General features: G+C 53.7%; 1 protein-coding gene across 1 annotated transcript in view; it reads right to left on the bottom strand.

The window, feature by feature from the left end:
• PKD1 (polycystin 1, transient receptor potential channel interacting) overlaps positions 1-22,911 on the bottom strand; it is an 83,970-nt gene that overhangs the window by 33,869 nt on the left and 27,190 nt on the right. Inside the window, exons 2-13 of the mRNA XM_027736098.2 lie at positions 16,000-16,071; positions 15,366-15,437; positions 13,861-14,030; positions 11,159-11,824; positions 10,712-10,895; positions 6,993-7,207; positions 5,902-6,014; positions 5,694-5,820; positions 4,508-4,788; positions 3,086-3,835; positions 1,956-2,087; positions 274-449 (exon numbers count right to left, since the gene is read on the bottom strand). Coding sequence (XP_027591899.2) covers positions 274-449; positions 1,956-2,087; positions 3,086-3,835; positions 4,508-4,788; positions 5,694-5,820; positions 5,902-6,014; positions 6,993-7,207; positions 10,712-10,895; positions 11,159-11,824; positions 13,861-14,030; positions 15,366-15,437; positions 16,000-16,071 — 2,958 coding nt within the window. The remainder of the gene's footprint in view (positions 1-273; positions 450-1,955; positions 2,088-3,085; positions 3,836-4,507; positions 4,789-5,693; positions 5,821-5,901; positions 6,015-6,992; positions 7,208-10,711; positions 10,896-11,158; positions 11,825-13,860; positions 14,031-15,365; positions 15,438-15,999; positions 16,072-22,911) is intronic.

The following is a 22,911-nucleotide window of genomic DNA, read 5'->3' as shown; positions in this document are numbered from 1 at the left end:
TGACAAGTACCAAAGCAGTAGCTGTGCCCAATGCTGAGAGGAGCACAGCACTGGTAAGAGGAGGAGGAACCCAATATTAGAGCAGTGTTGCAATACTTTAAAAGAGTGAACTGAACTACAGGTCCCAGCCAGTCTGACTGACCCACAGGGATTTCAAATTAACTAGGCAGCATCTGAGAGATGGACCAGCTGGCCCTGGGGAGAGAAACAGTGCAGGCAAGGTAAGATATGCACAGAAAGGTCCTAAGTTTGGGGAAGTAGCAAGGGACTCACAGGAACAGAGCCTCCACAGCCGAATCAACGTGCACCCTCGCCGTGAGCTCCACGGTGCTGTTCTGGGGCAGGACTGGCAGGACACCCACCACCGTCAGGTTCTTCATCTTATTCATCATCTCCACCGTGACGTTGTAATTGACCGTGAAGTTGCTGACGTGGTTGGAGGCGGTGAGCTGGGAAGGACAGTGGGACAGAGACTGTGCTGGGGATCACCTCATCGTGCTGCCCTCTGAGCGTGAGGCTTCACTGCACTCAACATGTCCCACCAGGCAGGCGAGCAGGCCAGCGCAGAGAAGAGTGGCCCCTGGGGCAGGGAGGCAGGGCAAGAGCCTGGATGGCACTGGAAAGCAGCCTAGGCTGGCAGGTCACCCACCTGGCAAAGCCACCTCTTGCTGGAACCACCAGTACAGTCAGCCCAAGGACGGACTGGTGCTACAGCAAGAGGGAAAGGGAGGAGCTTCTCATCCAGAGGCTCCTCTGGCTCTGAACTTGCCAGTTACCCCTGTGCTGGCTCCAACATGCCCTGCACAGTCTCCAGCTGCTGAGCACAGGCCACCAAGGGGACAACAGACACCTTGGGACAGGGGCAGATGAGTGGCTTCAAGCACAGAGAGCAGGGATGGGAGAGGCTCATAAAATCAAGCACGTGAAGTGCACCTCCAGGATCCTGGTGTGGTGGGCACAGAGAGACCAAGGCTGGGCTGAGGAGGAAAGAGAGGCAAGAGACACAACAGAAATGGAGCAGGATCCTTAAGATTATTTAGGCATGAAACGCTGACAGGGCACCTGGTGACAGAGCATCTTGCCACCTCCTCACCTGCAGGAGCTGCTGACAGAGGGACCCTGCAAACCCAGTTGAGTAGAGATATCTCACCCCAACGTGTAAGAGAAGTTCATGTCTAGGCTTCTGTGACTGCTACACTGAACCCAGTGCCCCCCAGGCTAATGGCACCTTGTCAGCTCTGTAAGTGAAAGCGCCCCAGGCTTGTCAGCACAGTGCTTCACCCAGCAAATTAGTGCTGCACCAAGCAAATTAGTGCTAGCGTGGCCTTGGAGCTGGGCCTGGCGTCTCCTCAGGAAGCCAAGTCACCCTGCAAGAGGATCAAGCACCTTGGATGAGAGCAGACTCCACCTGGCAGTACAGGGTATGACACAGAGAGATGTTCTGGCCAGAGATAAACTCCTGTTCCACAACACACACCTCCCTTGGCCCAGACTCTCTGCTCCATCCTTCTGGGGCCATGACAAAACCCAGTTCCAGTCTGCATCAGGAGGAAGAGAACAGGACAGAGAACAGAAGAGCTTGTGGGAGGTCTGTCCTGCCTACAGAAGTCTTATGTTTGCATCTTGCCTCTGCCTGGTTCTGAATCCGTATCTCCTGCCTCATTCCTGCTGGAGAGGAGGAAGCACAGACACTCCATGAGCAGAAAGGAGAACAAGGAGAAAAGAGGAGAAAGCAAAGATGAGGAATAAAGTGAAGTGATGGAAGAACAGAAGAAACTATTTGCATTTGCAAGAGCAGCTCAATGAGAAATAGCAGGTGAGCTCGTTGGGAGCACAGTGAAAAAACCTCAGCTCAATTCTGCCTTCTCCTCTCCCTGCTGCTCTTCCCGCTGAGTTTGTGGGATGAGATGGAAACCCAGGGTTGAAATGGTATCATGGGAAAGGCCTTGGCTTACCGAAAGCTTGTACACGGCTGGGCTTTGGTAGATAACGTTGAAGACAACATTGTAAAAAGTGAAAGATGGCTTATCATCTACTGTCCATCGGAAAGTCACATCTGACCCAGCCTCCATCACAGGGATGTAGCTCTGAAAGGCATGAGAACATTTCATACTAGTGCAAGAGAAAAGCATGCCCAGCACTTCCCAGGAGATCTCCAGCTGAACTGGAGAGGGAGCAGGGTCAGACTGGGAGGCACCTCACACCTGCAGACAGTGCCCTCAGAGCATGACACAGAAGTGACACATCGTCTGGGGCTCTGCTGGTGGTGGAGAAATGCAGACCCTGACCAGCAGAGCAGGGAGCACACCCCACACTCCCTGCTCCCACAGCCCAGCACTCTGCTCTTGGGACCAGGTCTAAAAAACCTTCTGACATCTGCAAATAAAGAACTCGGCTTTAGCTACACCTGTAAGCTGAGCCTCTGACCCTCGCCCATGGACGGTGCCTGACCCAAAGGCTGAAGGGCTTGACCTGCCCTGTCCTCACTCCAGTAGTGCCTCCTGAGCAGACTGTGGCAGCCAGGAAGGGTGAGACCAAGAGGTGGAGGTGCAGGATCTGCTGGAAGCAGCCAGAGTTTGAACAGAGCATTTGGGGCAGTTGCTGAACAGGTTCCCAGGGCTGCAGCTCTGAGGACAGGGGCTTGGAAAACAAAAAGACTGGAAACGCCAGAGGAACCCCAAGACTTGGACGGATGAAGCTTTTTTACAGCTTCAGTCAGCTGATGTAAGGATTTAGCAGAGCATATCTGAACGTCTTGACAAGTCAAAAGAAGGTAAATACTGGCCTCTCATAACGCCTCTGGTTTCTGTGGAAGTGGAAAGCCAGTATCCCCCTCGCAGGAGGTACTGCCTTACGTCTGAGGGGATTCAAGGGAACGTACAGCCAAGCTGCCTTCCTGCTGGAGAGCACCAGTGCTTGTGCCACATGCCTGTGTCTGCAGCAGCGCGGGCAGCACGGCCTGGGAGCTTAGCAGCAAGCAGTGCTCCCCCCAGCCCAGCCTCCCCAGAGCCAAACACACACCTACGGGCTAAAGGGGAAGGCTAAAAACCCAGCTGGTGAATTAAGGGCGGCAGCCACCACTCACCACCCGTGTGTTCAGCAGGACCCTGCTCTCGGGGTCGGGGGTGGCCCTCAGCCCGCGGATCGGCTCCTCCACCTTCACCGTGATCGTGATGTTCTGGGAGCTCACCGCGTTCTCCGCCACCAGCACGTGGGTGCTGAGCCCCTCCCTGAGGCCGCTCAGCTGCACCACAGCGAACCAGGTGTCGTTGTTGTCCCTGGCACACTGCGCCGTGAGCGGTGCCACGGCCGCCGGGCAGGCCCCCGTGAAGGGCACGCTGTGGTTGTCCCCCAGCCAGGTGGCCGTGGCGTTCACCCCCGAGGACAGTTTGAGCACCAGGGTGGTGTGGTTGGTGGGCAGGTAGACCCTGCTGCCCTGGGGAGGGGGGTGGATGACACGCAGGCCCGACACCCGTGAGGCCACCCGGAAGCTGCAGGACAGGTTGGCGCTGAAGACCCCGCTGTCCACGCTGGCTCTGACCGTGTAGAGACCGGGCTGGTCCAGCCCCGCGTTGTGGGGGCTGAGCACCGGGACCAGCTGCTCCTCGGCATAGCGGACACGCAGCGAGCACACGGTGCTGTTCACCCAGGGGGGGCCCACGGAGCCCTCGGACGGGCCCGGCGCCCACTCGGAGGAGTTCACACGGAGCACGTTGGTTCTGGATGGGGATGTGGCACTGGGCTGGCACTGCAGGAAGGAGCCCGAGCCTGCATTGTGCTGGATGCTGAAGACATCCCCAGCCCTGACAAAGATATTTTCTTTTCTGAATGAGACCTGCAAAGAGTGGAGACATTTTTGGATTAATGCGTCATGTTAGGAGCACTCAGCACCAAGCTCTTGCCTGGGCATGATGCTGGATGTCCTGCCAAGGGGAAACCAATAGAAAAGCTGCAGATCCAAACACAGCACAAGGAGACCTTTCTCCACCCTGTTCTCCTTGGCCACTCTGAATAAAATGTGCCAACACTGAAATCAGCTTTATGCTCCATCTCCACTGTGTTAATGCCATGGGAACAGCCCAGGGAATTTGCACGGCCTTTTCATAGAATCATGGAACCACAGAAAGGTTTGGCTTGGAAGGGACCTGAAAGCTCATCTCATTCCACCCCCTGCCATGGGCAGGGACACCTTCCACCAGCCCAGGTCGCTCCAAGCCCCGTCCAACCTGGCCTTGGACACTTCCAGGGATCCAGGGGCAGCCACAGCTTCTCTGGGCAACCTGTGCCAGGGCCTCCCCACCCTCTTTTGACCCCTCTGACCAACTGTGCTTGGCAACAGGGAGCCCCTGGCTCAGAGCCATGTCATGGCACGTGTGACACTGGGCACATCCTTTCATTTCAGTGGACTTCAGTGTCTCCATCTGCCACAACTCAAATTTACCCAAAGCCCTCAGGAGAAAACTGCCCCACCTACCCACTGGTTACAACAGCTAGTGTAAACACTGACCTGATACTGGGAAGAGGGGCCAGCTGGTACTGTAAAGAGAAATTCCTGGTGGAGTTCATAGCTGGGCTGGCTGTCGTTGGGCTGCAGGGCCCCGGGGGCAGGGCTGCTGGCAAAGGAACTGCTGTTGGCACACTCGGTCGCGTTGCAGCAGTTGTTGTGGGACGAGCACAGATCAGTCAAATGACACCACTGGAAACCAGGAGGACATTCCAGCAGCGTCCAGTTCCCGTCATCCTGAGCAGGATGGAATGGTTCCGTAGCATTGCTTCCCTCCTGATAGTCTGGAAGAAGTGAAAAAGAAAGCAGAGATCACCATTCTCACAAGTAACACTCCTGCTGCACTTCTTTCCTCCAAATCCACCATTTTTTCCACTCAGATGATGGCTCCACTCTTAGTAAAAGCTGAAGCTGCAGCACATGCTGGTGCTACTGAAGTGCCTTGTTTCACTGGAAAAATTCACAAAGATCATTAAAACCAAAGCTGTCTCTTTTCCAGTGAGAACACACCAATTTGCACTCTAAAAGAGATCTGTGCTTGAGCAAAAGCAAGTCCAAGAGAAAGCAGAGCTGGCTCTGACTTTGAAAACACATTAAGCAACTTTTCTGAAGTTAATGTTTCCATGTCAAAGTATCAGCTTGTCAGTGTCAAAAAAGATCCTTTTGTAACCAGCCAACCCTACGGCTACAACAAACATTCTGCTGCAGAATTAATTGTTGCCAAAACTGTGACTGTTGAGCTGTTGTACAAGGAATAAAAGGCTTTTTAGATTATCTCATCCATCAGGAAGAAATGGGCTCAGGAAAATGTTCTTCCTTGTTAACCCGTGGGGCCAGATGGACCAGAACACATTCCCATTTGACATGTGTCTTCCCAAAGCAAAAAAGTACAGCTCAGAAGATTAATTGACTTCTACACACGCTCCTTTCACTCACATTCTCTTCATGCATGGAGAGAGGCTTCTCCCTCTATTATTTTTTCCAGGATAACCACTTCTCCAAGGCAGTCTCAGGCTGTCCAACCCTCCCTGCAGATCCTGCATTTTGACCTCCTCAAAAAACAGAACCAAATCTCTGAGCCTTTAAGGTCAAAGCTTTGAAGCCAGAGGGGTCACAAGGCCACGTAGTTTGACATGGCCCTGATGCCATCCCCTCCCACAACCCCACAAGCGTTGAGGAGATGTCTCACCTTCTCCATCCATTGGCCTGTGCACCTGGAACCTCACTTGGACGGGCTGATGCAGATCCTGTGTCACAAACTCCAGGGCAGTCAGATACCCCTCGTGCCTGAATGCCAGCTCAGGGAACTCCATCACCTGCCAAACACACACAGCTCTCACCTGCCTGTGTCTCCCTGGGCTCCCTGGGCACGGGCAGGGTGAGCAAACCCTTCTCACCTGCTCAGCCTGCCATGGCTCTGACAGCACAGCTCCAGTCAGGTTCCTCACGGCCTCGGGTGTGTCAAACACAGCGTCGCCCTCTAAGAAGTTTTCGGCATTTAGGAGAACTCCTGTTTACAAAAGAGATATTTGAACAAAGCCCATGAGACCCAGCGAGGACTGGGGCATTCCCTCCACCCTGCAAAGCTGCAGCAGGGCTTGGACCTGACCCCTTGTCACTCCAGCTGTGCTGGAGAAGCAGCTCTGTAACTCTGTACCTCCTTTCTTCTTCTTACACGTGTTTTGATTTCTTTCTCATCCTGCACAAGTCACGTTCGCAGCAATTTTGACTTCTAGTAACTTTGCAAACACTTCTCCCTTCCAACAACTAATTATTTGCTTTGAATTTTAGAGCACGAGGTGCACCCCTCATATTCCCTGTGCCCCTGGACTTCCTGGGAAATGTGTGCAGGACCAGCTGGTTTCCACCAGCAGCAAACACCTCTGATCAGGCTCTGGGGACTGATGCTGCCCCTCTGACCAGGGCCAGTGGCCTCTTCCTAGCGATGGCTCTTCCTTCTGGCCTAAATCTTCTCCCATATTTCATGACCCTTCTAACACTGTTTATTCCTCCCTACACTGCTTTGGGATATTTGGGAAGCTGCAAAAACAGACCTGCACAGCACACACCACCTCACACCTTTTAAGTCATCAGGCCCCAACGTCTCACAAAGTACACGATGGCACAGAAATACACCAAGCCACCAAGGCATCACCACTGGCCTCCTGCCAGCAGCAGAGGTTGCTCAAATAACAGGGAAAAGCTATTTCCAGAGCTCTGCCTCAAAGCTTCACTCCTCTCCCTCCTTCTGCTGATGGGAAAGACTGGAGTAGGCCAAATTCTTCCCTTTGGGCTAAAGTTGGGTTTCTGGAAGCTATCAGCCAAGCCTCTGCTGGGAATATTGTTACAAGTCCTACTTGTTCTGTGGTGATGCTCTAGATGACCCTCTCTCTCCATGAAACCCTATTTTTCCTTGCCACGTGTCACTGAGAGCAGGATGTGCCAGTGGCCTGCCCGCCCCCAGTGCCGGGGGGGAGGCAGAGCCCACCTCTGGGTTTGTACTCGCAGACGTAGCTGTGCTTGGCCATGCACAGGTCGGTGTTGCACTGGCCCGTCGGGCCCATCCGGACGCAATGGTCAGCGTTGGAGGGATGGGGTTCTCCTGGCAGCCAGTTCTGACAGCTCTCCAGATTAAATCCTTCCCCTCTTTGCTGCGCTCCAGAGCTTGCAAAATCATTGAATCCAATCCAGACATCGAGGCTCCTTCAAAAAAAAATATGAAGGGGGAGGGGGGATTTCAGGAAATCATGAGTATTAGAAAGAGCTGGGAGAGCTGCCATCTCTGGTTCTCTCTAAAAATAATAACAGCTTCATCGGGGTGTCACAGGCTGCATTTAATGGAGCCTTTTAGTTCCTAAAGGGTTTCAGTAACTTTCCGTTCTGCCACCAGAACCTGGCTCCTCAGTAACAGCCCCTCCACAGCACACCACTGCTCTCCAACAGCCCCTCAGACCTCTGTCCCACGAGCTGAGGGTGGGGAGGCCCTGGCACAGGTTGCCCAGAGAAGCTGGAAGTGTCCAAGGCCAGGTTAGACAGGGTTTGGAGCAACCTGGTCTAGTGGAAGGTGTCCCTGCCTGTGGCAGGGGGTGGGACTGGATGAGCTTTAAGGTTCTTCCAACCCAAATCATTCTGTGATTTTATGATTCTATGTTTCTGTAATGAGCAGGCTGACTTGAACCTCACTCCCCTCGGAACAGAGCACTCTGTTACCATGACCTGCCCACACTGCAGCTTAAATGACCCTCACAGACTCTTCTGAGCCTGTTTTGAGTCCTGACCTAAGAAGAATGTTATGGTCAAACAGAACTGTCCGAGAAAGCTGAATCCTTCAGAAAACTTGTGCTTCATCTGTGCAGACCTGGGGGATTTGCCAATTCTCCACTGCAAGTGCAATGGGCACCAGGGCAGGATCAAAGCTCAGTGGTGCCAGGTCTGGCAGCTCCTGTTCTCTTGGATGCAGCTCCTGGAGCCAACCGGCTCCTCAGCCACCAGGGAGCAGCCAGGGTGGATAAGCAGAGGCAAAGCACTGCAGGCAGCTGAACCCCACATACGCACAAAACTGCCAGGCTTGTTTTAGGAATATGAAATGTCCCTTCCCCATTTGGAAACTGGCTGAATCCCAGCAGAGATTCTGGTGGGAAGTGCTGAGCGGTCTTTCATAGCCACAGACAGCCTGGACAACTAATTGCACCCAGCAGAAAGTGAGGCACTTGTTCCATATTAACTTCTCCATATTAACATCCTGCACCCTTCCGACCCCTCAGCTTCTTCTCCATACTCCCTCCTGCAGTTGCAATCAATCCTGCCATGACCTTGCCTGCCCCAGTGTGCTCCTGGGGTGGTACCACGGCTCTGCAAAGCAGGCTGGGGAGATAAGTGGTGTCTCTCCACCCCCAGGCCCACGCCAGATGAAATGATTCATGAGGTCATGCTGAAAAACGATGACAAAAATAACTGTTCTGTGAATCAGTAGTTTTCACTGCAAATATGATTTAAAAGTAAATAAGGGCTGTGTTCTGCTCCCAAACCACTGGCAGGGGATTAGGGAGAGCAGGGTAGGAAACTGCTTGCGTGCTGCCATCAGGAAAACTCAGTGGAGATTTTCCTTTTCTAATTCCAGCTATGACCTAACTGCAAAAAGAAAAAAAAAAAAAAGGAAAGAAAAAAGGGAGAAACTAAAAGAGAAGCTGCTGGCTGGCTTCCATCCTGCCCCACTGCCTGTCCCGTTCCCTTGCAGGGAGGAACAGGAGGACTCTGAACACACTTTCTTGAAGCAGGGTGTGAGAATCCCTCTGCCTCCGAGGAAGGACCGAGCTACCCTGCTGGGGCAGAAGGAGCAGAACAAGCCTGGAGAGGCTTGGAATGGGAGAGGGGCTCCCTGTGCTACCCAGAGGGGAAACTGGGTTCCCCCGGAAGGTTCCACCCTCTGCTTCTGGAGGCAGGGAGAGACTAACTCAGCACATGCTGCTCCTGGGGAGGTCATCCCACATCAGGAGAGAAGGAGAGGACAGTGGTGCTGCTGCTCTGATGGAAAACAGCTTCCTGCTTCTACCATTTTCCCATCAGAAGCTATGGAAGCTGCATGTTCCAAAAACCTGCAGCTCGGCCGCTTTGCCTTTTATCATCAGGGAAACTGCATTCTGGAACTGCCTCCTGCATGTTTATCTGAATGGATTAATAAAATAAACACAGGCAATAAAGGGGGCTGGGGGAGACCAGTGTGGGGCAGCAGCTGGGGAACAGCCTGGGCGGCTCAGAGCCCTCGTGGTTTCCGTGCACCGTCAGCCCCGCACGCAACGCCTGACACACCAGAGCACCGAGTGACCAGCTCCTAACCCCGGGAGAGGGACAGCCTCCTCTGCCCCAGAGTAGGGAACACATGTTTGCAATCTCAGGATAAAGCCCCGTGTGAAGGGAACAGGGCTCGGACACAAGGCTGGGAAGAAGGGGCTGTCAGCCCTCGAGCAGGACCCTTCAAAGCCTACGTCACACGCAGCTGTTCCCTTCCTTGTGCTCTCTGGGATGTGTTTTTGAAGAGCCCATCTCCCACATCTGCAGCTGGGAGTGCTGAAAAGGGCTGTCAGGCCCTGAGAGCTCTCCTGGTTGTCCTCCCTCCCCCCCAAAAGGGCTGGCTGGGGAAAGGGCACTCAGAGGGGCGGATTTAATCAAAGGCTGACACTTGCAGTGCTCTCTGTTTATAAAGCCCAGTCCTGAGGTGGAACAGATGCTGCTGGAGCCTGAAACTCGGAGAGGAGTCAACAGGATGAGAAACAAAAGGAAAAAAGGGTCTGGGCTTCAGGCTGCAGCTGTGTCTGGAAAGGTGCAGGATCCTGTCTGGGAGGCAGGACTGCAGCACTGCCCTGGGCTTTGCTACAGCAGCTCTCGATGCCACAGTGTCAACATGGGACAATCCAGCTGCAATTCTGCTGAGGGAGGGAGCTGGTCACACTCACCCTCGTGTCACCCTCGTGTCACCCTCGCCCTCCTGTCATCCTCACCCTTGTGTCAACCTCGGGACACAAGCACCTGGACCTCTCCACCATCCAGCCTGAGCCTGTAGATTTTGCTGCACTCACAGAATCATGGAATCACAGAAGAGTTTGGTTTGGGAGGGACCTTCAAGACCATCGAGTTCCACCCCCTGCAATGGGCAAGGACACCTTCCACTAGCCCAGGTTGCTCCAACCTGGCCTTGGACACTTGCAGGGATGGGGCAGCGACAGTTTCTCTGGGCAACCTGTGCCAGGGCCTCCCCATCCTCATAGGGAAGAATTTCTTCCTAATATCCAATCCAAACCTACTCTCTTTCAGTGTACAGCCACTCCCAAGTGGAAGGTGTGCTCAGCCCAGCCCTGTGTACTCCTGGCCCTGCACCTCTCTGCACCATTTCAGAGGCACCCACAGGCACAAACACAGGGTACAAGTGCCCACCAATCCTCAATTCCCTATTGTGACTTCCAATCGTTCTGTCCCCATTCCTCTTCTTCCCTCCACAACCTTTAAGGAAAGTAGCCAAGGCCAGCAAGGGTTCAAGCTCTGCTCTGCTCAAAGGGCTCCTCCTCTTTGTTCAGCAGCCTCACTCTCACCATCTTCCCACACTCAGTCGAGACCACGGCAGGACCCTCCCTTTGGACCCCTGTGCAGATGTGACCCCAGGAACACTAAGCCTGTCCCTAGGTGATCCTGACCCCTACCCTCCTCACTCACCTGATGACACGAGCAACCAAGAAGCTCTGGATCTCGGGGCTGCTGACAAAAGCCAGCTCTCCGTTGTCGTGCTCCTGGCAGTGCCGCTGGGCCTCCAGCCACTCCGCCTTCTCCACCACCAGCTGGTAGCAGTGGTTATTGCCCGGGAACACCAAGCCATCGGGGGGGCACATGGGGTGAACTGCTGCATAAAGAACACAGACGTGGTGTCCTTTCTCTGGGCCACATGTCCCAAGCCAATCTGGAAAGAGAGGCTCCAGGAACGTCCTGGCCCTGAAGCCAATAAAGCCCATCCGCTGCTGAAGTGCAGAACACTGCCTGCCCAGCCAGGGGAGCCCCAAAGGAGTCATCCCCTCCCATCCCTCACTGGGGAGGGAGGCAAAGGGAAGGCCTGGGATGCAGTGCCACCCCTCCCTTGCCCAGGACCCCCCAGCCAGCCCTGCTTACCCCTGCCCAGCTCTCCAGCCTGTGTGATCCCGTACAGCACCACGAGGCCGGTGCCGCCTCTGTTGCGGATCTGGATGTCCACACTCTCATTCGTCTTGACCAAGGAAGGACACTGCAGCTCCAGCTGTTGGGGTGAAGCCACCACCTCAACTTCTGCCTGCTCGTACAAGACCTTGGTGCCCACCAGGATGGTGGCAGTGACATTGTACCGCCCGGGTAAGGCATACGTGTGCACAGCTGCATTTCCAGTGGTGTTGAGAACCTCTGTCTGGTCCCCAAATTCCCACAGTAAAGTGCTGACAGCGATGGGAATACTGACATTGAAGAGCACAGCCTGGTGTAGGCTGTACCGGGGCTGGAGTCCTGTGAAAGACACAGGCAGCTGTGCCTGGAAGGGCGAGGGGACGAGTGACGGGCCACCACAGCCCTGCCCGGACAAATGCTCAGTGCAAAATGGCAAACAGCCAGAGGAAGAGTTTGTTTCATGGGCAGTTCCACACAGACACTGCCCCAGGGAGCTGAAACCTCCATACTCCTGGTCTTGGGCGTAGCACAGGGCACTGCAGGTCTCCTCGCTGAGGTTCCCGGCGTGGACAGACGTGAAGAGGACGACAAGTTCAGCCCCTTCCGTGTGGTTGCTTGTCAGACACGTGATGTACTGAGCTCCTGTGGGAAAGAACAGAAGATCCTCTTGCAAACTGACACTGTGAAGCCATGGTTTGGTGAGACCCTCCAAGAGACACCACCCCATGCTCCCGGGCATGGAATTCTCCTGTGCAGCTCCTACTCCGAGCATTTCCTTTCTGAGACTTGCCTGGGAAGTCTTTAATCCCTCAGCAACAGTTTCCAAACTCTTTATGCTAATTAATGATGACAGAAATAACAAGCCAGTCACACAGATTTATGGAGCAGCTACACTCAGTAAATAAAACGAGGCTTTGGAGAGCCTGACAGTCCCATGGGACACGGAGCCGCTGTGTCTGACACTCAGAGGAGCCCCAAGGACTCGCCACCAAGTGAGACCATGACAAAAGGTTGTCCCTTGGTGGTACCCAGGTCTGGTGCAGCCTGTTTCACCAAGTGCTGCCTGGGACAGCCAGCAACAAGTCTATAATCAAACACCCTTGGGCAGTGGCACATCGGAGACTTTGGGGAGACACTGATGGATTCTCCACCAGGACCATGGTGGAATTGGGCAGACCCTGCAGTCACCTCCCTCCCTGGGGAAAGCCAAGAGCTTCCCACCTACCCGCAGGCAAAACGTGGTGCTAGAGATGAGGGCAATGCCAGGCACAGCCTGCACCCAGAGCTGTGGAAGGATAAACACTGGGAGGATGCACGGAAACAACACGTGCCCCAACACACACATGCACACACAGCACAGAGAGCAATGGCAGCCACGACAGCCCCATTCCCTGAGGGACAGCCCATTCCCTTGAGTTTAATTCCCCCTCTCTGGCTTGCACGGGGTGGGACATTTCCCTGCCACAAACACCCAGGCAGGGCCTCTCCCTCGGCCTCTGCCCACGCAGCTCGGCCACGTTGGCTCCGCTCTTCCTGCTGGTTGCTACAACATCTCCCCCAAACATCTCAACAGCTCCGTGTGATCTTCCCAGATCGAATCCATCCAACTGTCCAGCTTCCTCCACAGCCTCCCTGTGAATGCTGAGCCACTTCTCCTAAGAGCAGTCCCACGAGGAGGACCACGGCATGGGAACTACTCTGTTTTTACCACCAGCCTGGTCATTCTTCACTCCCTGCCGGTCAGTAACAACTGTCAGTAGCTGGCAGGCTGTCCCAGCCTACTCCCATTACACTGAATTACCCAGAAGACAGCCTCACATTATTGTTTCCACCCTGGCTTAAAGTAGTTCAAGAGGGAATAACTAATTATCAAGGGCAGTAACAGTGCCAGTGTTTTTCCCTTTGATAATTCCTGCAAGATGCTGCAAGCTGGAGTGGCTTTGCTGGGGAAAGAGGAGAAACTACAATCCAGATTTTGCTCCTGGGGAGGCCTGTGCTTTACCAGGCAGCTCAACTGGCTCCCACCAGCTCCTGATCCCTCAGCCTCATCCCTGTATTCTCCTGTCACACAGCTCCAGGTCCCTCAGCCCTACATCCTCCTGTCATGAATTAAAGGAGGTGCCTGATCCCCGCTGTGGGGAGCACTCTCCTTCCCTCTCCCTCGCTCAGGGATAGCTGAGCATCCAGGCACCATTAGTTTTCCTTGGGCTCCCCCTTTCCACCTCCAGTTAATCACTGCCTGATGTTTCTGCTGGCCAAGCTGTCAGAAGAATGCCCCAGGAGCAGGTGACGAGCTGTGGATTGGGGCAGTGCTCATTCAACACTCCTGTTACCTGCAAAGACCCAGCACGTGCTCAGGTCCCATCAGCTCCCATGACATTTCACTGCTTAAAGTCACACTGTTGAAACCTTGAGAGAATGAAAGCCTGAGGCTGGAGGTCACTGAGCCAGTGTGCTGTGTTGGCTGCCTGATGCCTGGTGTGTAATCAGCGTTAATCCCAGCCCTGATGTGACCGACTGGATCCCCGAGGCACCAGGGTACAGCCTGTGTGCCCAGTATTTGCTTAATTACATTACAACTGGTGACTTGAGGTCTAAAGAAGCCAATGTGAGCCCAGCTGCCCCGGAGCCCATCACTGCCCCTGGTTTAACCATCTCCACCCCCAGGGTTTCCTTACCACAGGTGGCATTGGGGAACGGGATGTCGAAGAGGGACAGGTTTGCCACCTCGGGGGGGTGGGCACATCTCGTGTCTGACGCCTCAAGAACTCTCACTTTTCTGTCTTCCACCCAGCGGGGCAACCAGGACAGTTTGCAGTCACAAACAAATGGATTCCAACTTAAGTTTCTGTCAGAGGGAGATCAGAAATAGTTGGGGATTAGTGTGACATGTGCTAAGCGTTAATTACAGCAGTGTGCTGAGCCCTCCCTGTTCCCATCTGCCACTCCACTGAAAGGCTTTGGAATAACTGGGAGGGGAGTTAATGAATAGGGAATCAAGCAATAATTAACGTGATTTTTCTAGAGGCTAGAATTAGGCAAGTACTCCAAGTACTTTTTTAACTCTACAAATAATTGTCGCAATTAGAAGCAAATGACAGACACAATCTTATATCTAAAATAATCTGACATCCAACAGCCCCTGGATGTGAGGGAGCCTCTCCTGCTCTGGGAGACTATTTACAGCTCCATTAAAAAATAGCTAAGAGAATAAAATTGATCTGTCAAAAAAAGAAATGCAAAGTCAATGATAATCTTTCCATGTGGCAGTTTAATGAAAAGATGGAAACTTTAATTGCAGCTAAGCTTGATCCAAATTACAGCCTTTGGCACTCAGCTGCGAGCAGGACGGAGCTGGAAGCTGTGTGTGGAGCTGACGCCATCAGGGCTGAGCTGAACCACGACTCTGGGGCTGAAAGCACCACTTTGCCATCAGGCCAGCAGAGACAGGCTCCCTGGGACCCAGTCCGGGGCCTTTGTGTCTTTTAGAGCCACCTGAGAGCAAAAATGCAGAGCTGAGAATGCCCTTTGTGTCCCCTCCTGGGGGAGAAGGTGGGTCTGAGCTTTTCTCTTGCTTGCCAAGAGGGTTTGCAAGGGGTTAATCCTTTGGCTCCTTCAGACACAGAACTGCCACTACTGCTGTGACTTCATGGATCTGTCTGGAAATGTGTGGCTTCCCCTTGCCTCCCTCCACATAACAACAAAAGCTTTCATTACTTCAATTAAAAAACAGAACCTAAAACAATCGACTGACTGAGGGACACCACCTTCAAGTACCTTGGACACCTCAGGCAGGACCTACCATGTTGCAGAATCATCAGATCCCCGGTCCCAAGGCGTGACCACACAGACAGGACAGTAAGTGTGACCCAGAGCATGGTCAGAGACAAGAACCTCAGCAGAGCTGCTGTGGGAGAGAAGCAGGGAAGACAAAAGGCAGTGGCAGAGGTTGGAGTTATCCAGGAGACAGAAGCAAATCTAGGAAGAGGTCAGGCTTGAAGGACAACAACAGGACCCAGGAGTAGGACACAGACTAAGAGACTGGAGACACCCCAAAAGGCAGCAGCTTGGTTGGGTACATGCCCAAGATCTCCCTGAGAGATCCCACCCCACCAGGAAGGCAAGAGCTGTTCCAAGAAAAGACCTAAATAAAAGAACTGGGACACAAAGCGAATGAACTTACATTTCACTTAAATTAAATAAATTATCAAATATTCCATCTTCTAATGTAGAAATCTGGTTGTGGCTTATATCTCTGTAAAAGAGGGAAAAAGAAACTTCATCACGTCTGTAGTCACCTCCTGGTCACTGCAGCTTTGTCACCATTTCCTGTGAAGGTGGGGAGGCCCTGGTGGAGTTTTCCCAGAGAAGCTGTGGCTGCCCCATCCCTGCAAGTGTCCAAGGCCAGGTTGGACGGGGCTTGGAGCAACCTGGGCTAGGGGAAGGTGTCCCTGCCCATGGCAGGGGGTGGGACTGGGTGGGCTTTAAGGTCCCTCCCAGCCCAAGCCATTCTGGGATTCTGTGATTTTCCATGCTCTAACACACATCTTGTGACAATTCTCATTCTCTGGCCTCGATCTCCTCTCCATCCAGCAGCACAGAGGGTCAAAATCCTGCCCAACCCTCAGTGCCAATTAGCAAATCACTGCACTGAGCAGCTGAAGGCCTTGAGGAGGGAGCTGTGGACACCACTATCTGGGGCTCAGCAGAGGAGGCCAAACACCAACAAAGTAACCTGTGAAAAACACCAGCACGTGGGCAGGGCCCAGCTCAGCCCTGCAGAGGGGCAGCAGGACTGGGGGGCAAGGGGTACTCACAGCTTTGCCAGCGAAGTCAGGCTTCTGAATAGCTGAACATCTAAACCACTGATCTTGTTGTTGGAAAGATCCCTAGGGAAAGAAAACACCATTTTCAGCCTTTGTTCAACCCTGTTTTGTCACATCTCCATCACCAGACCTTACAAGAGCCTCTCTCCGAACTCCAGCCAGGCTCCCAACTGGAAGTTTGGTGTGTTGAAGCGGAGCACTTTTCCCAGCCAAAGAAAACACCTTTCCCAACCATAAAGCATTTGCTCCTCATGTAATGTGCAGACAGAGATCAGGACTCTCATTATGTGCCCCACCTGGAGCAATGACAGCCACGATAAATGTGGCACTAAACGTGATGCATCCTTTTAAAAAATAGTCAGGTCAAATATATGTTCAAAGAAGTCATTAAGAAATAATTTAGACTGAAGTAGTAATTAAGTTTAAGAAAAATTTAAGAGGAACTTCCAAGAGCATTTCTTGTGCCAAAGCCCTGATCAAGTAATTACACAATTGATGCGTCAATTCTACGTTTTAAACATCTTTTTGTCTCTTTAGAAAAGCTTAAAATGGAAGAAGAAGAAGCAACAAAGAATATTTTCCATTTGATATCAGGGCAGATTGTCCTTCTAAAAGGAACACTGCTTAAAAAAACCTCCACTCACTCCCAGTAGCACCAGCTCATCCAAACCAAACCGGTCTGTCCAGCCCAGCTCTCTCCTCACCCCCCGTCCTCTTTCCCAATTTTAAGTGTCACTCAGAGAGGTGAAAGTTTCGCTGATCAGTCTCCACTTGTTCCCAATAAACTTCACATTTTGGCTTCAGACAAATCTCCTTTGGCCTAAACTTTCTTTTAGCAGCATCAAAACACTTACTCTGAGCCCATGTGATGGTCCTTATCCTTCCTGGATCTCCAGTAGAGCTCCAGGGAGCAGACAGGGCTGGACACACCGTGTCCTGCTCCCTCCTTTCTCACCTTTTACCCTACAAGCACCTCTCCTCACTTCCCCTGGCTGTCTCACTGCTTATTTTTACCCCTTAATCAATTAATCCTTGGTTTGATCTGACATTTAAACTTCATTTATCCAAATGAAAATAATTCTGCCAAACTGGCAGGAAAACTGTGTATGATTCCAGGAAACTCTGGGGGTAAGTAATGGGGATGGATGTCTCTCTAAAAGGTTTATTTTCCCTGATTTTGCTGTCTGGGAGTTCTTTGCCAAGCTGAGAGTGGATTCAGAAGAGCTCACCAGCAACACCAATACAGAAGTCCAAGAAATGTGCAAAATAAAAGCTCAACAAATCCACTGAAAAAAGGATGTTAGCAAAAATATCTGATCACAGCAGCAATGTTTGTCTCGGGGCAGCTGGGACAGCAGTGGAAGAGCACAGAACACCCTTGGCTGAAGTGACACAGCCCACTGGGGGGCACATTCTGCACAGGGGACACCAAAGTCACCCCCAAACCCGTTTCCAGCTCCCATTTGGAAGACAAGCACCCAAGACAGCTCGGACTGGAGTCCCAGCTGCTGCCAGCCCAGACAGACCCCTCCTCAGGGAGCTTCAGCTCCACTTCTCCTTGAGCATTCCCTGTACCTCGTACCCTCTGGCCCTGCACCTTCCTGCAGTACTTGCCCATCTTGGAAAGGACCAGACCACCAAGCAGTTACCTGACAGGGAGAGCAGTACAAACATTCCTCTGCTCCTCTGAAATACCTGGAAATCACCCATTTAGTTTTAGGCAGCACCTCAAGTCCACGACTGAAGGAAATGGTGTTCCAGCTCAGATGCCTTCCTGTTCCTCGCCCAGACAAGCAAAACCTCCAAAACAAACCATTCAGCTGCTACAAAAACAGGGCTCTGCCATTTCCAAGAGCCTCTCCCAAGTGCTGCTTGGCTGCAGGGAGGGGGGAGCGTGGGGCAGGGGAGGCTCTCACCCTCAGAGATGGCACAATGGGCACCAAACCCTTGGGGCACCCAGCCCCAAGCCCTCCTTGCATCTCTCCCATCCTGCTGCTTCACAGCTGGGAAGGGAAGGATTCCAGCAGGGCAGATCTGCTCTTCTCCATCCCTCTGCCATGATGCCAGGTGGGAGGGGTTGGTCCGGCGCTGTCCCCAGCCCTTTACAAACACCCTTTGTTGTTATTTCCATTCCATCTCAGAGGAAACTCTTAAACTTCAGATAAGGGGAAGCCAAGACCCAAATCCTTGACTCCCAGGGGTCAGTCAGCTTCGCTGAATAAAGTTATCTGAAATGCAAGGACAGTGGAGCTGGGGAAGGGGTTGGAGCACCAGGAGCAGCTGAGGGAGCTGGGGGGGCTCAGCCTGGAGAAAAGGAGACTCAGGGGGGACCTTCTGGCTCAGCAGCTCCCTGACAGGAGGGGGGAGCCGGGGGGATTTGGGCTCTGCTCCCAGGGAACAAGGGACAGGAGGAGAGGAAACAGCCTCAGGTTGTGCCAGGGGAGGCTGAGGTAGGATATTGGGAAAATACCTTCACAGAAAGGACTGTCCAGCCCTGGCACAGATGCCCAGGGCAGGGGTGGAGTCCCCAACCCTGGAGAGGTTTAAAAGCTGTGTAAATCTGGCACCTGGGGACATGGGTTAGTGATGGCCTTGGCATGCTGGGGGAATGGTTGGACCCAATTTTTGAGGCCTCCCCAACCCCGTTGGTGCTGAGCCTGCAAGGGAAGCAGAGCTCCTGCTGACAGGACAGGGAGAGCTGAGGAATGGTGGTGGATCCAGCGCCTGCCACCTCCAGCCACCAGTCAGAGAGCTGGGCTCCCAGCTGCCTGCCTGCCCTCTCCCACTGCTCCCTCTCCTGCTTGTGTGGAAAATCATAGCATGCCTTCCTGGCATGGGAAAGGCAGCTGTGAACCAAGCTGGGCTGCAGCAAAGAAATAAACCAGGAAATACCGAGCAATAAAAGCCAAGGCAAAGGCTGTGGGACAGAGCTGAGCCTGGCGGTGCCACAAACTGCCACGACTGTATTTTCCCAGCCCACTGCCAGGCTGGAGGAAATTGGGAGCAGGTTCAAAGCAGAGCTGAAGCCAGCAGCAAACAAGGCTCTCCATTGACATGCTCTGCACATGCAGCCTGACGCCCTCCCCAGGAGGAGAAAGAAAAATGTAGTTTCCTGTGCCCCGGGGGATTTTGAGAATAGGCTGTGCTGCCTGGAAAAGGCCAGCTACAAGTCACAATTTCTTGGTCCTGCCTCAGTTTCCACACCCGTAAACTGGAGTTGTGCAGTGCCAGAGGAGGTTGGAAGGCTTCTCATGTTCTGTGAGATATGGGGCACCAAAACTCACCACCAGCTATGGTACAGGACAAGAGCTGTGTTACAGAGCTCTCCTTGCAGCTCCCCAAACACCCCAGCAAACACAGCCACGTTTCACTGACCAGCCTAGCAAAGGGAGGGTTTAAAATCTTCTCGCAAAGGAGTTGGTTGTGCAAGGAAGGTGAAACTTTGGTTACGGGAACATTTAGTAATGAGGGCATCAACCTGAGCCTTGGGAGCCTTCAGCTCCATCCCAGCCCTGCTACCAAGTCCCTGTGTGATGCTGGGTGCATCCCTGAACCTCTCTAGAGCTGTGGATAACCACAGCCCACCTCCCTGGAGAGGATGGATCTGTGAGGACACCACCAGCCCGACCTCCTGCTGATGGGCTCGGGGAACCTGTGGGGTACAGAGCACCGAGCACCAGCTCCTCACACAGGAGCACTGAGGATGGAAGTGAGCAAGAGGGCTCAGTGCCTCGCTCTGTCCCTCCAGGATGCTCAGACAGGCCCTGCAGAGCCCAGCTCAGGGTTATTTCTGCAGCACTGTGGTGGGCAGGCTTTTTTTGGTGCACTGCTGTTTGCTTCTTAATTCCACGGAACATATAATGTTCGGCAGAGGAGGGCCGGCCCCGCTGCCAAGCCTGATGTCATGCTCTCATTATGTCATTTGTGGGCCCGCTCTGCCCCCATCTCACAAACAGGGAGGGGAGGGGAGGGGGCAGCACTGGCCTGTGCCTTCCCCAGCCCTTTTGGTGCAGGGAGCCCAGCCAGAACAGTAATGGGAAAAGCATCCGGAGATGGAGGGGAGAGTGCAGAGGAGCCTCCGTGCAGGCTGGGGCGGGAGGAAAGAAGCTCCAGGTCTGTAAGCCATGATCAAAGCTAAGATTTTTGTGGGGCAGTGAAGCTCCAGAGGCACCAGGGAAAGACAGTTCCCAACGACACCCAGCAAAGCCCAGCAGTGCTCCCAGCACTGCTCCCATTTCTCACCCCACCATCCAGGTTGTGGCTGCCCCAGCCCTGCAAGTGTCCAAGGACAGGTTGGACGGGGCTTGGAGCAACCTGAGACAGTGGAAAGTGTCCCTGCCCATGGCAGGGGGGTTGTACCAGATGGTCTTTAAGGTCCCTTCCAACCCAAACTACTCCAGGATTCTATGCAAAGCCAGGCTGCACTGTCCACACCCTGCAAGCAGCGAGGACGAGTGACAGAGGGACAGGCGAGATGGCTGGTGAGACACAAGGAAGCCCCACTGCTTCCAGAGCCTTCCATCAGCTCACAGAGCCATAAATGCCCAGGAGATCCCCTGCACAGCCCAAATGCTGCCTGCCATGTTGCCATGGCAAACACTTCCCTGTCTCCAGGAAGAAAAGGCAGCGTGGTGCTGATCCTGCCTGACGTACAGAACAGACTTTCCAGAAAAGAGCAGGAAAAACTCTATGTGCTTTTGCATGCTGGAGCCAGGAAAAATTAGAGGTTTTTGCTGATCTGATTCCTTTTTTCTTCGTCTTTTGGCTTGCACCTCTCCCAGAAAGCACAGCAGAAGTCACAGTGCTTGTGTGCAGAGGTGGGGATAGAGATTATTTCTACAGTGGCTACAGAAATCTGAAAAAAACTGGATTTTTCTGTGTGCTGGGCACGGGAAGCAATGCTGTGGTCTCAGTAGGCACAGGGACACCCTGGCTGGCAGGAACAGCCCCACAGCTCTCCTGCACCCTGAGCCCTCTGCCTTTCAGCACAGACAGGAGGGCAACAGCACATGGAGATCATCGTCAGCTACTGGCTTCAATCATGCTGAAGCAGGGATTTTCCAAGGCAAAAGGAGACCAGCTCCACCACACTCCACCTCCAAGAGCTGTAGCCCAGCACCAGGAGGGGCCTTTCTCTGGTGGCAGGCGGCTGTGAGCACCCTCATCTCCCCGAGGCTGACACAGCACGATGACAATTTATTAGCTCATTTTGAATTTATGAGTTTCAAATGCTGACCCAAGTCCTGGCTCTCTCTGAGGAATTTTTCCCAAAAGACATTTTCACAAATATTAATCTAAAACCAAAATGTTTTTCTTCCCACAGCAAAATCCTAACTGTTGATAGGAAAACGCAAGGCACGGAGAGGAGCATCTCTGCAACATTCCGTACACTCTGTGCCCTCCTGAAGAACCACAAAGCTCTCTCAGTACGCCCTTGCAGGGCAGCTGTGCCAGGGGTGGGTTGGGTTTGACACCAAGCAGACCCAGATGCCCCTCCCAGCTTCTGCAGGACCATGAGCAGGTCACTCCATCACTGCAGACTCCCTGAGCAGTGGGATGAAGCCACACTCCTTCCTCACCTCCCTGCCTTGCCTTGTCCTGCTCAAGCCTCTCCCCGAGCACCAGAACAACACAACCCTTGGATCTGCAGGAGTAAATCCTACTTGTCTTGCTGGGTTGGGGCCACAGGCTCTTCACAGCTCAGGAAAAAGGGCTGGGAGAGCCTGTGCTTTGAGAAGCAGGGAAAGACTGAGCCCTGCATGAGTCTGAGCTGAGAGCTCGGGGCACCCCAGGTGACACAGCAGTCCCCTCCAGGTGCTGCTGGCCCACACTGCCCCTGCTCTTGTGCCTGTGCCTTATCCCTGGAGCAAACGGAGGAGGTGAGGCTGCTTGCACCTGCAGGATGCACAACCCAAGCATTCCTGCCACAAGCAGGGGACCCCCACCATGGGCAGAGCATCCCAACCACGGCCAGGACATCCCAACCATGGCCAAGGCATCCCTGCCACAGCCAGGGCACCTCCATAATGGTCAGAGAATCCCAACCACAGCCAGGACATCCCAACCACGGCCAAGGCATCCCTGCCACAGCCAGGGCACTCCCCACCATGGCCAGGGCATTCCTTCCATGGCCAGGGCACTCCTGCCACAGCCAGAACACCCTCACCATGGCCAGGGCATCCCAGCCATGGGCACACATCCCCAGTCCAGTCAGGATAAGCCCTCCCTCCAGGTGGGAGCTGTCTGCAGTGCAGCTGTGACTCCAGGAGCAGCTCCTCAGATCCCCACAGCCAGCAGCTCCCTGCAGACTTTCCCAAATATGGTTACAAAGCCAGGCAGGGTGAAGCCACTGGAGCAGAGGGGCCGTGTTACCTCACAGAGCGACATCACGCGCTGGCAGGGCCGGCCCAATGGCACCAGGAGCCCCATCCCTCTCCCCAGCCAGGGGGGCTCGGGGGGCTCCCAGGACCTGCAGCACAGCTCCTCTTATGGGTTATTCTGAGACTGAACTGACTTCATCTCCTCATTCCCAACACCCAAGCAATGGAGCCAAGGGCAAGGGGGGTACAGGGGTGTCACCAGGAGCCTCCTGTGCCTGTGGAGGTCAGGAGGGCGCTCCGGTGGGACAAGGAGCTGGATACAGGGATGGCCACTGCTATGACAGAGGCTCTTCATGCCACGTCCCACCTTCTGAGCCACCCAAGCGACCAGGAGCCAGCATGAGCCGTGGTCCTTCCCCCACTGCCAAGAGGTGACCTCGTGTGGCACAAACCGAGGATGAAACGGGCATCACCCGGCCCTGCGACATCGCGCCAGAGGGTGGGAACAGGGAAAACCTTCGGCTTGGGAAAGCAGCAACCCAAATATTTAAGTCAAGCTGATGTCCATAATTAGTGCCGCACG

The sequence above is a fragment of the Pipra filicauda genome, unplaced genomic scaffold (genome assembly GCF_003945595.2).
Source record: "Pipra filicauda isolate LSUMZ 115617 unplaced genomic scaffold, ASM394559v2 scaffold266_size1643727_pilon, whole genome shotgun sequence".
NCBI lineage: Eukaryota > Metazoa > Chordata > Aves > Passeriformes > Pipridae > Pipra > Pipra filicauda.
This window is presented reverse-complemented; position numbering and strand designations above follow the sequence as displayed.